Genomic DNA, 14,937 nt, shown 5'->3' with positions numbered 1-14,937 from the left:
ATTTATTTTTAAACATATGTAATTTATTTGCATATTTTTATCTTAAAAAATAAAATTCTCAAAAGACTTGTGCCTCAACCCTCCCTCTCCATTTACACGGGCTCGTAATTATCTCCTTGGACAAATGATCCTAATTAATATAGCTGAGCTATCACGAGTCATTATCCTTGAACTCTTGTTTGAACAATTTAATGATTTCATGCCTTTAAATTCTAGCATCTAACTTTGCCTTACTAAACTCCTATTATGAATTTATGTCTCTTCGGCTTGCCTTTTTTTTTTTTTTTTTTTCCAACCTAGAAGACTATGCACAAAATTATTTATATGTAATATAACAAAGCACTCTTTGGACCAAAGAAAACAAAATTAAATATATTATTTACTAAGTTATGAGGAAAGCTTGCAAAAGAATTATTTGTTTGTAAACATTGGGAAATATTGATTACAAAACATGGAGCAAGCTTAGTATCTAAAAATAATATTAGTATTTCCAATTGGTGTCATGATTTTGTTTTTCTTTTCTTTTCTTCTTTGGTTTTGAGCTGGGCCCTGTGGGATTTTGTTTTGGGGGTTTAGGATCAAGAATACTTAGCTTATACAACACGACATGGCGCCAAACAAGCGTACTTGTACAAACATTTGCCATTGAATACGACTTCTAATTTGTACATTGCATGTTGTGTAGAAAGGGGTGTCTGCCTTATTTACTGCTTCTGAAATGCTTTCCTTTTGCAGAACTTGCTTTATTTGGTTAGCAGCTGAGGATTAAAACTCGGGGCATTGTGTGTTTGATAAGTTATTTTACCTGGAATCTTAGCTATTATTCTACACAAGCACACAACATGAGCAGGTAGTGGTATATGGTACGTTGCTTATTCTGGATTATGGTATGCCGAAGTTTGGCTTATTAAGGTGTCTTAGTCAGAAGCTAAGATGTAATCTTGCAAAGTTTTTCCCCTTAATCGACAACAAGAGGGTGGGCATTTATTTCAGAAGCACACTTTTTTGTCCACCTTCAGAATCCTGGTAGAATGAACTATATAAGAGTACAACTTATTCTTTTTGGTTTGGTGTATCTTGACCCTCTTCTCAATGTTGTTTCTATATTCTATTAGGTTTTAATACATCATTTTTTATATTATTTTGCAAACTGGGTGGGGTAAATGGAGAAAAAAACAGTATTTTTGATCACTAAATGCTTTGATCATAGACTCTTTTAATCGTACCATGATTTAGATCTTGCAAATTGTATTGTGGATTGATATTACTTGGTTTTGTTTGAGAGATGCCGTATTACCATATAACATCTTTAGAATTGGTGAAGTTGGAGAGCTGCTGGTGATATTATAAACTTGCCCCAAGCTGTTGAGTATCTATCATATAAGGTAAAGGCTAAGTCGGTGCATGAGGTTATATTTATCAAAGGAAAGAATGTTTCTCCTATTAGGTGCACTTTGACAAGTCTCCATCTTACTTTTGTTGCCCTTTCAAATTCCTATATCAATGGCTATACAGTAAGCAAAATGGGAAAGGGAGAGTGGTGCTTGGGGATGAATTTAGATGTCATCTACAAGGTTGGAATTCAGCTGGCTTGCCAAAGTGTTGGCATAAGGCTTTTGCTTTAGGGAATAGAATTATTTTGGGTAAATGATTTTGACATCTCGTGATTAGGAATTTAAATCATTCATATTATCATATAAAAACTTATGCCATCTCTACAAAAAACAAACCAAGCCTTAAGTTCCACTAGGTGGGGTCGGCTACACAAATCCTTTTCCACCAATTTACACGATCAATCGATCATGGGCAATTTCTTCCAACAATTTAAGGGCAACTAAATCCTTCCTATCTCATGAAGCTTTCTGCTACCTCTATTAATAGAAATTAATAGTGTGTAGTGATTTGGAGAAGTAAATCCATTACAATCTTTTCAGTGAAGCTGTCCTATAGTCTTTGTGTGGTTACTTGCATTCCTTCGGAATTGGCCTTATTTTTGTTGTTGTTGTTTTTTTTTTTTTCTTTCCTGTTTTGCTGCTGTCTTTTTGTCTATTTTTTATGGGGTGAATGTAAAGAGTCTAAAGACTAAGTTCTTAATGAGGAGCCATTTGATGAGTAATAGATTGTTGCCAAATTGGCATCACACACACTAGTGAGGAATTGGTTAATTAAGCTGTAGAACTTGGATGGAGGATCTTATTCATTGGTGATGCCCTTGGTGGGTGTAAGAAGTTCAAAATAATTGGAAAAAAGTGACGTTTTTTTTGGTTGAGTTTCTTATTGAGGACAAAACTTTTCCTTGAATGTGAGGATATTTTAGGGCATGGGGGTTGTGGTGTTTGGTGCATGGCTTTTATCTATCAAAAAAAAAAAAAAGAAAAAAAAAGAAAGGATTAAGGAGATTCTTCTCAAGTTACTCCTTTTATGATCTCTTTTCATGTTTTAGATTATCTTAAATTGATATTAGGCTTGCCTGGCCTTTTTATAGTTCTGTGTACTGGCTTCCGTGTCATTCTTTGTACAAAATTTAATATATTACCTTTGTTCCATCTGTTTTGTGCTGTTTTATGATGTTGTTGCTGATTTTTATTTTAAATGATTGCCAGAAAAGCACAATGTATTACTTAGGTCACCAAGGGGTGCCAACTCATGTATGAAACACATTTATAACCCAAAAATAGTGGACTAGAAATTTATGTAACACATCCCCAATATATTAGGGGTGTAATCTATTTAACCATATCTTTGAGCCTAGAGGAGAATACTTCCTCTCCCTCGGATGTTCATTTTATTTCCCTCTAATCAGCCTAAAAAATTATAAGAGGGATTAAGATACCAAAATTTCTCCTCTGTGCGTGTCTTTGTGCCCAATCAGTGTCTAAAAAGGTGTTCTTGAAAACAAGTCTCAATGCGTTTTCAGGTAAATATGCCTAAGGCATATTTTGAAATGCAAAACTCCCTAAATACGTAAGCCTTTTGAAGCTGGGTCATGGGTGTATGCCTCAACCAAGCTTTTGCACTTTCCGCACCTCAGAGTTTAAGGTGTGTGCTTTTTGGTCCCTCATCGACTTGTTTTCTAAGATATTAAAAATATATGAAAAATGAAAAACAGCAAATTAGGGCACAAATGCCCTTTGTTCGTGCAAGCTCCACAGCCACTCTTCCACAAAGCATCTCCTTTGATGAAGCATCGCCCTCAATGAAGCAGCTTCTCTTTGACAAAGCTCTTGATCTTCTCCTGCAAGACTGGTCCTCCGACACTGCCTTCTTTCTCCAGCAGAACCGATCTTCTCTCTCTCTCTCTCTCTCTCTCTCTCTCTCTCTCTCTCCAGTGACTTTCTCAGGTGTGATTCTCTCAGTCAAGCAGGTGAGATGCTCCCCCACCCTTTTTTTGGGCCCATGTTTCATTTTTACTGGGTGTAAATGCACACGGCTGTCTCACTAGATTCTAAGGGCATCTGGCTGGTTTATGTGTTTAGACTTGGATTTTTTTCCTAAACTATTTTTTTGTTCTAAAATTTTGACAACAAAATTTATAATTTATTTTAATAATTAGTTTTGGTATATGTAATTTGTTTTTATATTTTTGACATATAAAATTAAATTCTCAAATGGCTTATGCCTCAATGCTCAAGGCTTGCACCTTGCCTTAGCAGCAGTTAAATGCCTGGCCGTACGCCTTCACCTTTCAAAACTCTTTGCCCAACCCAGCATACAGTTCCCATCTGTCACCACCCAGGATAGACCCAACATTGAGAGAGCCACTTCCCTACGTCTCCCCAGCTCACTTACAGTAGAGAAGAAGGTGATTTACCTTCACAGCTGCATTTTTACATAAAGCATCTGGGATTTTCCTGCTCTTTTCAATCTCCCAAGCTGCTTGCTGGGTAAAGAAAGCAAACCTGATAGGGCCCTTGTGTTTCTAGATAGGCTTCCAAGGGAGGTTTGCTTGCCATTCCTGTCTTCCTTTGCAATCTCCTCGCAGTAAAAATCTCACTTTCGAAACATCCTCCATACCCACACCATTCTTGTACAACAAATTAACAAAATTGGTGACACTTGGTATTGCTCCTTCCAGGGAAATTTTTTTGTTGTTGTTAATCTGCTTTCTTCCAAATATTTCTTTGGTAAATATAGTTTATTTTCAGTTTGTGCTTTTTTATGTTTCATTTAAATTTTTTTTTTTTTGTTAATATAGTAGAAGTTTTCTTATTTAAATAAAAAAATTCTCCTCAATTTGAGTGGCAATGAAAAATCTGGAACCAAAAAATTGCTGTCCATCAATTTTGTTAATTGCAATGTTTTTCTTCTCTTATTATGCCAGCATGCCTTCACTGCTTTTTTATTCTGTGATTCAATTGTTCTGATTGTTCTACCTTTTAATAAGCATCATGCTATTGACACAACTATTACATTATTTTGTTATTATACATGTGTCGCGTGCATGATTCCTTCTTTTTTTATGTTAATTTTAAATTTCAAAGAAATGATCCATTGGTTTATTAATTTTTTTTTTTATAAAAATTGTGATTTGTCATATCAGAAGCTCTTTTAAAATGATGTTTTCTATTTCCTGTTGTCAACCATGGTGAGTTATGCAATTTGCAGAATTGCCTGTTCTATATTGCCCTTTGTGGAATCTGTCACCTTTTGTAGAAATCTACTGTCAGAAGAATTGACAGTGAGACGAGCTTAGCAGATTTATGTGAATGAAAAAAAACATAGAAATGGGCAAGGAAAAACAATCTGAGCAGATTATATGCTCAAATGGTTTCATTCCTCACGAATGAGGTTTTAGAGTTGCTTTTTGGTCTAATGGTTTGTAAGAGAGGTTTTGGGTTTTTAAGGAATTTTTTCATAATTGCCATTGTTTTATTTTTCTTTTTAATAAATGAAGTGAAAGAAGAAATTTGTGATTGCATTGATTTCATACATTTTCTTTATCATGTGGATGGGAAATGCTTTGAACATGCAAGCATTTCAAATTATGTCCATGCCTTTGGGCTGCAGGAGGCTCCAGCAACTAGGCTATTAGGTGTTTTCTTCTATCTCTTCTTGTGCTTTATTTATTTATTTATTTTTAATGAAGTGAAAGAAGAGAGTAGTGATTGCATTGCTTTCGTGAAAGTTCTTTATCATGTGGATGGGAAATGCTTTGAACATGCAAGCATTTAAAACGATGTCCATGTCTCTACTTGGTTATTAGTGGTTCTCTAATAGTATTTGCTCTAATAGTATTAGTGGTTCTCTAAAAGTTAGAATCATAATATATATATCAATTTCTTGCAGTAAAGATCCTGGTTATATAAAAACGTCGAGAGGTTTAGTTAATCGAACAGATACAGAGGTATGCAATGTCTTTTATTTTAAGTGTAATGACCATTTTTACAGCCATGTTTTCAAAAAGAAAAAATGTCACTGCTTAATTGTTTTGTTTCATATTTTGTGGTGCCTGTGACCTTCCATTTGTTGATGAAGAGGATTTAAACAAGGGGAAAAAATAAGTTTATTTGGAGCATTCTTTGTACTTAAGTTATTATAATCCATATTTCCCCTGCTTTTGTGCATTTCTTTTTGCCATCTTTGTTGTTGTTTTTTGTTGTGGGGAAGGGTTGTCTTTGTTTGAAAAAATTGCCGCTGTAAATTTGTTGTGCTTTGTTGCTAAATCCATTTGCTATCTTTTTGTGGATTATTTGGGAGGCAAAGAATGTTAGAGATTTAGAAGGGGGGAGGAGAGTTATCTTACCAACTTATTTATTGTTATTTTATTTTCCTTTATATCCTTGTAATTGTGGAGGTTCTACTAGACTGTTGTTCTATATGATCCTGTTGATGAATTCTGCTTTTGACTTGATGAAAGAAGATGTAGCTTTTCTTGATTTGACTTTGTTAAGTTGTGTTGATGTGTTTAGCGACCTTTTTTTGATGTTTATATTGATGAACTTCTTGCACTTTTAGTTCATTCCTAAATCCTTTGTTGCTGTTGTTGTTATGTTTGTTTGTTTTTTTTTTTTTTGTTTTTTCCAAATCTTTTGTTTAAACTCATTGATTCATACAGAGTGGATGTCTGTGTGAACCTTTTTGATACTTAGTTGAGCACTGATCTGAAATTTTGCAGGATCCTTTGTTGAATATTGACCTGAATAATTCCTCTGTTTGGGTGGGAAATTGGTCTCAACTCTGCCCTACCTGCAAGGTTTTTTGCACTATAACCTTTTTCTTCTGAAAGGCCATTTATCATAACTAAGTCAATTCTGTGCACGTTCCTTATTGATGCACTTTGTACTTACAAATGCTGTCTTAAGTAAATTATGCATGCATTATTTCTTTCTTTCAGATAATTAGACCTGTTCGTTCGAAGCACTGCCCTGTGTGTAAGCATTGTGTGGAACAGTTTGACCATCACTGCCCTTGGATCTCTAATTGTGTAGGGAAGGTGAGAAGTTATACTACACTCAACTTTCAGCCTTTTCTAAGTGGAAGAAGTTCAATTTCTCTTAAAATCAGTTACAAATATAGAGCTAACAATGTGGATGCAATTGCTAGTCTTGTTAATCGATAGATGTTCTACAATTTGTTTATGGTTGCATTTGGATGCGGAATTTGTCATTGGATTCAACAGCCTGGTGTGATTTTAAATGACTTATAAGTAATTTTCCAAGGAAGATTAAAAAAATTCTTTTGTTGCATTTGAGAGTATGGAACTATGGATTTCAGACCTTGGATTTGGGTTTGGACAAATTTCAACAATTTGGCCTATGTTGCAGATGCTCAAACTATCTGAGCTGTCCCTCCCTTATCTTAACTTCTACATGCCCCAACACAGAGTTAGGATATTTGAGGACATCATATCCTCCAAGAAGGTTGAATTTCAAAATCTGACGGGATTGCACAACCTTATCTCCTTGTACCACCAGTGTTTCTGTCACCACCAAACTGTACCTCAGCTTGACCATCACCTCCACCATGATCACTGCCGCCATCACACATCTGTCACTGGCACCGCCATTCCAACGCTTTACCAAATTCCACTGACCTTTTACCACTGCCATATTACTAACACCAGTTTTCCAGCACCATCATAACCATCATCGCCACCACCTGTCCTGCAACATCATCCTAATCACCACCTTTCCGGCACAATCACCACCATGATGTCTACATTGACACCGTTATTATTATGAAAACCATGACTGTCGCATTATTTCATTGATACCACTGCCACTCTGGCTTTAAAACCAGTATAATCCTCACAGACTCACCATCTCAAGCCACCTCGGCATCATACCACTATTGCTGGCGTCACTATTACAATCACCTCAACTGTAGTTTTGCCATTCCAACCACTTCATTGATACAGCCTCTGCAGTGCTTTTGATTAATCTATTCATACCGTCACTGATTCCTTAAAAATCTAATGCATGTATAAATTTCCAAATGAAGGGACTTGGTCTAGAGTGCTAGAATTTTCAAAGCTAGGGATTTTATCTATTCTTTTGCATTCAGTTTGCATGGAAGTGTTAGACCAAGAATGACAGGCACTTTGTGTTCTGTTGGAGGTTATGGAGTTCACATTATCTTCTCTCTCTCTCTCTCTCTCTCTCTCTCTCTCTCTCTAATATATAAATTTATGGTTTAACTGTTTGAGCATGGATATGAAAGTTTTCTTTGGGTACTAATGCTTGGCTTTGACAATGCCTTAGCTCTGTCTATGAGGATGCCTTAGCTCCATGTCTATGCAAATGTCACTACACTGCTTAAGGAAATGAACATGACGATGTTAAGTTGTTAACTGAGGAGTTATTTACAACATTATTACTCCCCTGTCCATTGGAGAGGCCTGTTGCCACTTACAGGCATTATTGCTGCTAAATTATTGTCTGTACTTCAGTAGTATTGTTTCTTATTTTGTTGATTGTTTAGGAAATCTATGGCTTGTCTCAACTTGATAAATTTTCTGTAATATATTGAATGAAAAAAATGAAATGCTGCATGTCATTCTGTTGTTGAAATTAGGCACTTTCTTTTAACTCATTTGTTTCTTTGTTAATCATCAAATTATTTATCTTGCAGAGAAACAAATGGGACTTCTTTATTTTTATTTGTATGGGAACTCTCACATCATCTGTTGCTGCAGTCGTAGCAATTCAAAGTATGTTGCTGCTGAAAATTAAGCTTCCATCGACCTTATATTGTTACTTATTCATTTTTGGATTAAATATCAACCTAATCTACTATGGCAGGAATCTGGACAGCTCTACTAGCATTTTCAGCTGAAGAATCATGGATTTATCATGTGGTAGTTCAGTTCCCTGGTGTTGTTGCCTTTTTGGTTGTAGACATTATTATCTTGACTGTTGCTACAATTTTGACCGCTGCACAGGCCTCGCAGGTATTTGAATAAATTCTTGCTATTAAATTACACATGGTTATAGTTTGTTGACTTTAAGGGATTCAATAAAATGATTGAGGCCTTGATCATTAGGTGGCCTTGATCATTTGGTGAATTCTACTAAATCCTCTGGTTGCATTGTGTGAAGTCCAAATTGAGCACTCATTTGGTTGGTAAATTGGCATCTGTGCATCTGATTTTTTGTTTTGTTTTTTTGTTTTTTTTTGTTTAATATGGTGAAAACATTTTCTTCAGATTATTTTCCCTTTAATTATCAAACATGAGGTGTCTATTGTTGTACTGGCAATTTGCTTAATTCCATGATTACCCTCATTTAATGATAAAGCATAACCAAGTAATTGCTTTGCCGAAGAATATTTTTTTCCCCTATTATAGCTGTGTTTTGAATCCATGATTTTTTTTTCCAGTCAGTGTAGATTAGTGTTCAAATTCCTGACGTGAAAAATAAATTAATATGCATGTTCTCCATTTTATACAGGAAAGAAATACATGCTGAGCCTAGATTGAAATGATAAAAAAAAAAATAAAAAAATCATTTTATTACCTGGTTATGCTTTTACAGAAAATTAGATGCTTTAATGATTTTATGAGTTTGATCTCATAAATAAGATGAAAAATAAATTTCACACGCACACATGGATCTCTTGATGGCAGTGATAGCAGTGTTCAAGTCAGTCTCCTATGTGCTTTTGCATGTTTTTATTGCAGATAGCTCGAAATATAACCACAAATGAAATGGCCAATGCCATTCGTTATGGATATCTTCGCGGTCCAGATGGGCAGTTTCGTAATCCTTATAACCATGGATGCCGAAAGAATTGTGCAGATTTTCTCATTCAAGGCTACACAAATGATGATGAAATTGCTTGGCCTCCATTACAGCAGGTAGCCAGTTAGAACTATCATCTGCTGTATGGTTTAATTTTGAATCCTGGAGTTGTTTGCTGGTATCATTCCATTGTACTGAAAATCCCAACAGTGTTCCAGCATAGATCCCATCTTCTTGAAAGATTCAAACATTATCTGATGAGTCCAAGTTTAATTTGTTATGGTTGTACAATTCAAATAGCATCAAATAAAATAAAATTATAATTTCTGCATTTGTTCAACTCAGTATCCTCTGTGCGAGAGAGAGAGAGAGAGAGCTGAACCTGTTCTTACATCATGTATTTGCATTGTCTTAGAACCTTTACCACTTCATATGCACGAGGTTATAGCTAAGATTGGGGTGGGGGACTGAGCGATCATATGAGGCCTTAAAAGGAGTTTTGAGACTCGAGTTTGGCTATAGTTGGTCCTGCAGTCAATCACCCTGTCGTCCAAATTGGCTCTGTGCTCCCTCTGAATTAGGGTTTGTCGGAGATTTGACCATAGCTAAACTAGTCTTCTCAAGATCCTTTCTTTTAAGTAAGCAGCTTTTAATCTTGATATGTATTCTTCTCTGGCTTGAGTGACGTCGTCTTCCCAGGCACCACATAACTGGAAGGGTTGGTCATTCTATAAGCTTTGCCAATCTGGTAGACCCTCCTTGCTCCTGCCTGCAATTCCTAATAAATCAGTTAGTTATATGTCATGAGGGCAGTGACTGTCTGCAATTCTTAACCATTGTTTTGGTTAATTTTGAGCTCGCTCTCATTCTTCCCTTTCATCCATTCTTATGCTAGGTAACCTCAAAATTGGGCAATTATTTTCACTTGACTGAACTCTGATATTATCTGTTCTTTTCCTATTGGCTTTGACTGTTACCTATCAACCATTTAATATAATTTGTTTTTCTTTAAAGAAAACTAGTGGAGTGCATGTGGCTGTGCAAATTTAAAACAAAATAGAAATTAGGTTATAACTTGTATTAATTGAGACATAATTGCATTTTTATTTGTATAGTTACATATATTTTTGCAAAATTTTGAGCTTCAATATTATAGTTCAAAATAATTTTCAGATTTCTATATGAGAACAGTAGCAGGATTTGTTGGATATACTTTCATACTCATAACTATTGAAAATTGAAAAAAAAAACAATGTTTCATTAGCAAACATTTATAAAAGTTGTGAGCGGCATTTTACTTGAGTTGCTCATGGTTATCAAATTTTAATCAACTTGCACAATTCCAAAAGATCACTGAGGAGCCGATTTATTTTTCACCTGTTTAGAAATTGTAGACATAATTTTTCATTCATTGTTTGCATATGATAGCTCCTAATCTTGTTCTACTTTCCCAAGATTTGTTGCATCTGTATTTTACTCGTACCAACTAGAATACCATCCTGCTGCTTCTATTTATACAACTCAAAACCTAGTAAAGTTTGAGGTGGTTTGGATGATCTTGCGTGCTTCTTTCAAAAACCCAATCTGATCTTTCCTAAAGTATTAGTTTCCATGCAGATGCTAAGAAAGATTGCAAATTTTTTCATCAATCTTTAACACCCGGAGAAGTGAAGGAGCTTGACTTTGTTTTATTAGGTTTTGGGAGCTAGAGTGCTCAAAACCCATTATCCTAGTCCTCTCAAGCTAATGATTCTCTCTCTCTCTCTCTCTCTCTCTCTCTCTCATTGAGAATTGTAAAGAGCAGAAATAGTAATTGATATTTGAAAAATAAAAATTAAAAGCACCTAATTCGAAAAATGATACATTGGAAACAACTAAAATAAACAGGTAAATGTCCATGGTGGTTGACACTCTCTCAAAGGTGTTTGAAGAATGATTTCAAAATTTTTAGTTAGGAGTCTTTTATCTTCTTCTTCTTCCTTTTTTTTTTTTTTTTTTTAATAGGAGTATGGTCTCTAACCAATACTAATTTGAACATTAGTCTTGAAGGGAAAAGTAGTGTATTTGTACGTAGGACCAGTACATGCCCTCATTAGTGTTGATACAATAATAAACATATTCATACAATTGCCCAATTAAGTAAAACAAATTAAAAGTAAAATATTGACCCAAAAATAAAGTCTCCCACTCCCCAAACCTCAGTTTACCACATGCATCCAATAGTGTCATGAACCAAGCTTTCTTTGAACATTATACTTGCTTGTGATTACTTATCTTGTATGCATGGTATAAGTATCATGTAAATAGTACTATCACTGAGTGTGCCAATGCTTTTGTGTAAGATGGGAGTATGATTTCTCAGTCAGCTTGATGTTTCCTCGTACCACACATAGGATAACATTGACAACTATTTAGGGGAAGGTGAATATTTATCATTGTAACACTCACTATTTATTGTAAACTTCCTTAGCCTAGTGGTCTCCCTTGGTAAACACATGTTATATATGAAGGTGCTAGTGATAAATTGCACTGCTCTATAGTTTACGACATGATTCTCATTTTCTTACATGATTGCTAAGTACTTATGTTTACATCTCATTTGATGGTGGTGAATGTGTTCTTGTGATGGAATGTAGTATACTTTCAATTAACTAGTGAAGTAAGAGTTGTTTAGCAAGTGCTACATGGCTTTTCAAAAAGTATGAAGTGTTTGAACCATAACAATTGATATAAGAGCTTGATTAAATGTTTCTTGAATTCAGTTGTCTTTGTATTTTGAGATTGCATGAAGCATTGGTAAGTGATTTCTTAGCATGCTAATTAATATTGAGGAAATTGAAGCGCTAGATGTGCAAGATGAGACAACCAACAAACTGATCAAGGTACTGATGAAAAATCCTGTTCATTAGATCCATGAATGCGGTATGAACATTCGTTAGTCTAAACGGCATAACCAGGAACTCAAAATGATCATACCAAGTCCAGAACGTTGTCTTTAGAATGTTCCCAGCTTTGACCTTCACTTGATGGTACTCAGATCTAAGATTAATCTTAGAGAAAGTATGTGTCCCCTGAAGCTGATCAACCAAATCATCAATGCCGGGGAGTGAGTATTTATTCTTAATTGTCACTTTATTAATTTCTCTGTCGACCCATCTTTCTTTTTCACAAACAATACCGGCACTCCCTAGGGTGATATGTTGAGCCTGATAAACCCCTTGTCTAACAATTCCTATAGCCGTTCTTTCAACTCTTTTAATTCCGCTGGTGCCTTTCTGTACGGCGCTTTAGAAATCAACGCTGTTTCCGGAGACAGATCAATAGCAAATTTCATTTCACAATCAGGAGGCAGTCCCGACAAATCTTCCAAAAATACATCAGGAAAATCTCTCACTATCAGGATATCCTTTAACCTCAACTCCCCTTCTAATGCTTCCTTTACACAAACCAGGTATCCTTGACATCCCTCCTGTAGCAACCTCCTCGCTTGGATTACTGATAATATTGGTGGTGGGGTACGCACACTTGTCCCCACAAACCTGTACTCTTGCTCTTCTGGAGGTTTGAATACTACCTCTTTCTGATAACAGTCAATACTGACATAATTGGTAGTTAGTCAGTCCACTGCCAAGATCATAATATACCTGTGTATATCAAGCACTTACAAGATCAGCGGGCAATATCTTTTCCTGATATCCACTGGATAATCTTTAAGTACCTTTTTACATTTTACCATTATTCTTGTTAGTGTGGTTACAAATAATTTGGTGTCTAACAATTAAATTTCCATCTTACACAGTCTGATAAACTTCCAAGAAATAAACAAACATATTGCTTTTAAATTACACAAAACAATAGCTTTAACTGAAATAATAACTATAATACCTATTAGCACGTTACCTACAGTCTCCGCCTTTTTTGGTGTAAGCGAATACACTCGCGCCTAGGCGGTGTTTCTCTACTAGCTACCTTGGGGTGCTTGGTTGTTTCCTCGGAATTGTCTAGAAGCATACATATTATTGGGCAGCGCACGTCAGTCACGTGCCATGTGTCCGACTTTACCACTGATGATAGATCACCCTCCTAATTCGGCATTCCCCTAAATGCCTCTTGTAACACCTAGGACAAGGAGGGCGTGATAGATTACCTTGTTTAGTCTGATCTCCCATTCCCTGTCTCTGGCCTCTACTGCCACCATATCTTCTCCAAGGCCCCTGACTGGTACTTGCCTGAAATTCAGGACGCATGGACCTCTTCCTTTGGTTCAGGTTCATAAACTCCTTCGCCTGAGCATCTCTGGTAGAAGAGTGAATGTATCGATCATAGAAAATTTCCTTAAAACGGTTTCATGTCAGAGTTGCTAGTTCTGACCTTTGTTCGTCAAGTAGTTTCATCGACATCCATCAACGTTTGGCCTCCCCAGTTATTTTAAAAATTGCATACAAAACTTTCTACTCGTCTGCACAGTAAAGACTTACCAATATACTCTTCATCTCTTGGATCCATTCCTTTGCAATGATTTGATCGGCTCCCTCCGTAAAAGTCAGGGGATTCATGTAGGTAAATTGCTCGATAGTGTAGCTCGGGTCAGCAGGTGGGCAGTTCTGTCCCCTATAGTTCCACACAATCCCTGTCATGACCTGTTGGCTTGCACTACGTAGCACCTGTTCAAGGTCACTGCCATCTATGCTGGAAGCCCCCACGTTGCCACTACTTTCAGCATTTGTGTTGTTATTTCTGGGATCCATCCTAAAAATAGAACCGAAACAATCTTAGATTTCCGATACCTTAACGTGACTGATACAATTTTCTTACTAAGAAAACAATTAAATATCCACATTTCCAAGGTAAATCTTAACACACCACTTAGTCTCAAAACCTTAACTATCCTCCTTCTTATATGCCCCAAGCCATTTTAAGGAACAAACCTTGAATCCACAAAAATTATGACCTACCCAACCAATTAACATCTCAAGTTTTAGTCCCTCTGCTAAAAAACAAATACCGTCAAGGGGTTTACCAAAATTTCCCTGGAAATAGAATAAAGTAGTTCGAGGATCCTAACTTCATAACATAACTAGTACATTTATCTAACTAAGAATCGTAAAATATCCTTTTACCACCAATCGACTTAACATCCTTAGTCTCAGTTTAAGATTCAGTCTTACCACTTAGAAACAAGAACCGACGATAATTTACTATGACTTTCCTGAAATCGTCACCCTAGGAAAATCATAGAAACCACCACGGAATTTCCTGTCTCTAGGCTACAAGATAGAACCCTAAATTTCTATCGTATTCTCCATCAATGACTGACTCATATCCCAATCTACCCATTTCCTACTCTCCTCAAGATCCATTCCTATATTCTGGTATTGTATCTGCTGAAGTCTGCAGAACCTAGTAACCTAGGCTCTGATACCAAACTGTGACGACTTGATTTTTATAATAATAATCATTCATCATCTGTCAACTAACTCTAATATCATATATTACACATAACCCGATCCTAAGGGGGGGTACCGGGTATTCAGTCCATCCAATATACTATTTGTGCAGCGAATTACATACAATGTACGAGCCCAATATACAATACCATCCAAAATGCTATACAATACCAGAGTGCTAAAAAATCCATAAAATAGTCTAGGAGTTACACAAAACACATCCCCTAGCTCAAACACTTACCCTGAATACTATAGTACTGTGGTCTCCTCTACCTTGGAGCTCTCTCTAGTGGTCTGTCTTGGTTTCCTGA

At 36.0% G+C, this 14,937-nt stretch overlaps 2 protein-coding genes across 2 annotated transcripts in view; one reads left to right on the top strand and one right to left on the bottom strand.

Annotated features, from left to right (window-relative positions):
* The window catches only part of LOC131163985 (probable protein S-acyltransferase 23), a 40,642-nt gene extending 31,132 nt beyond the window's left edge, over positions 1-9,510 (top strand). The window contains exons 9-14 of the mRNA XM_058120852.1: positions 5,287-5,344; positions 6,116-6,193; positions 6,335-6,433; positions 8,071-8,149; positions 8,241-8,389; positions 9,119-9,510. Of these exons, the coding sequence (XP_057976835.1) occupies positions 5,287-5,344; positions 6,116-6,193; positions 6,335-6,433; positions 8,071-8,149; positions 8,241-8,389; positions 9,119-9,307 (652 nt within the window). The 3' untranslated portion in view covers positions 9,308-9,510. The remainder of the gene's footprint in view (positions 1-5,286; positions 5,345-6,115; positions 6,194-6,334; positions 6,434-8,070; positions 8,150-8,240; positions 8,390-9,118) is intronic.
* Positions 9,511-12,411: 2,901 nt separating this feature from the next.
* On the bottom strand, positions 12,412-13,927 carry LOC131163398 (uncharacterized). Its single transcript, XM_058119990.1, has 2 exons — positions 13,658-13,927; positions 12,412-12,759 (listed from the first exon to the last, which is right to left on the bottom strand). The coding sequence occupies exons 1-2, from the start codon at positions 13,925-13,927 to the stop codon at positions 12,412-12,414; spliced, it is 618 nt and encodes a 205-aa protein (XP_057975973.1).
* Between the last annotated feature and the right edge of the window lie 1,010 nt (positions 13,928-14,937).

Source organism: Malania oleifera, chromosome 9 (assembly GCF_029873635.1).
Source record: "Malania oleifera isolate guangnan ecotype guangnan chromosome 9, ASM2987363v1, whole genome shotgun sequence".
Classification (NCBI taxonomy): domain Eukaryota; kingdom Viridiplantae; phylum Streptophyta; class Magnoliopsida; order Santalales; family Ximeniaceae; genus Malania; species Malania oleifera.
The sequence above is the reverse complement of the archived record's forward strand: the minus strand, read 5'-3'. Positions and strand labels throughout refer to the sequence as shown.

Coding starts and splice junctions, on each gene's coding strand:
- LOC131163398 (XM_058119990.1), bottom strand. CDS start 13,927: ATGGATCCCAGAAATAACAACACAAATGCTGAAAGTAGTGGCAACGTG. Junction 12,760..13,657: donor AAGAGATGAAGAGTATATTG/GTAAGTCTTTAC, acceptor GACTGTTATCAG/AAAGAGGTAGTATTCAAACC.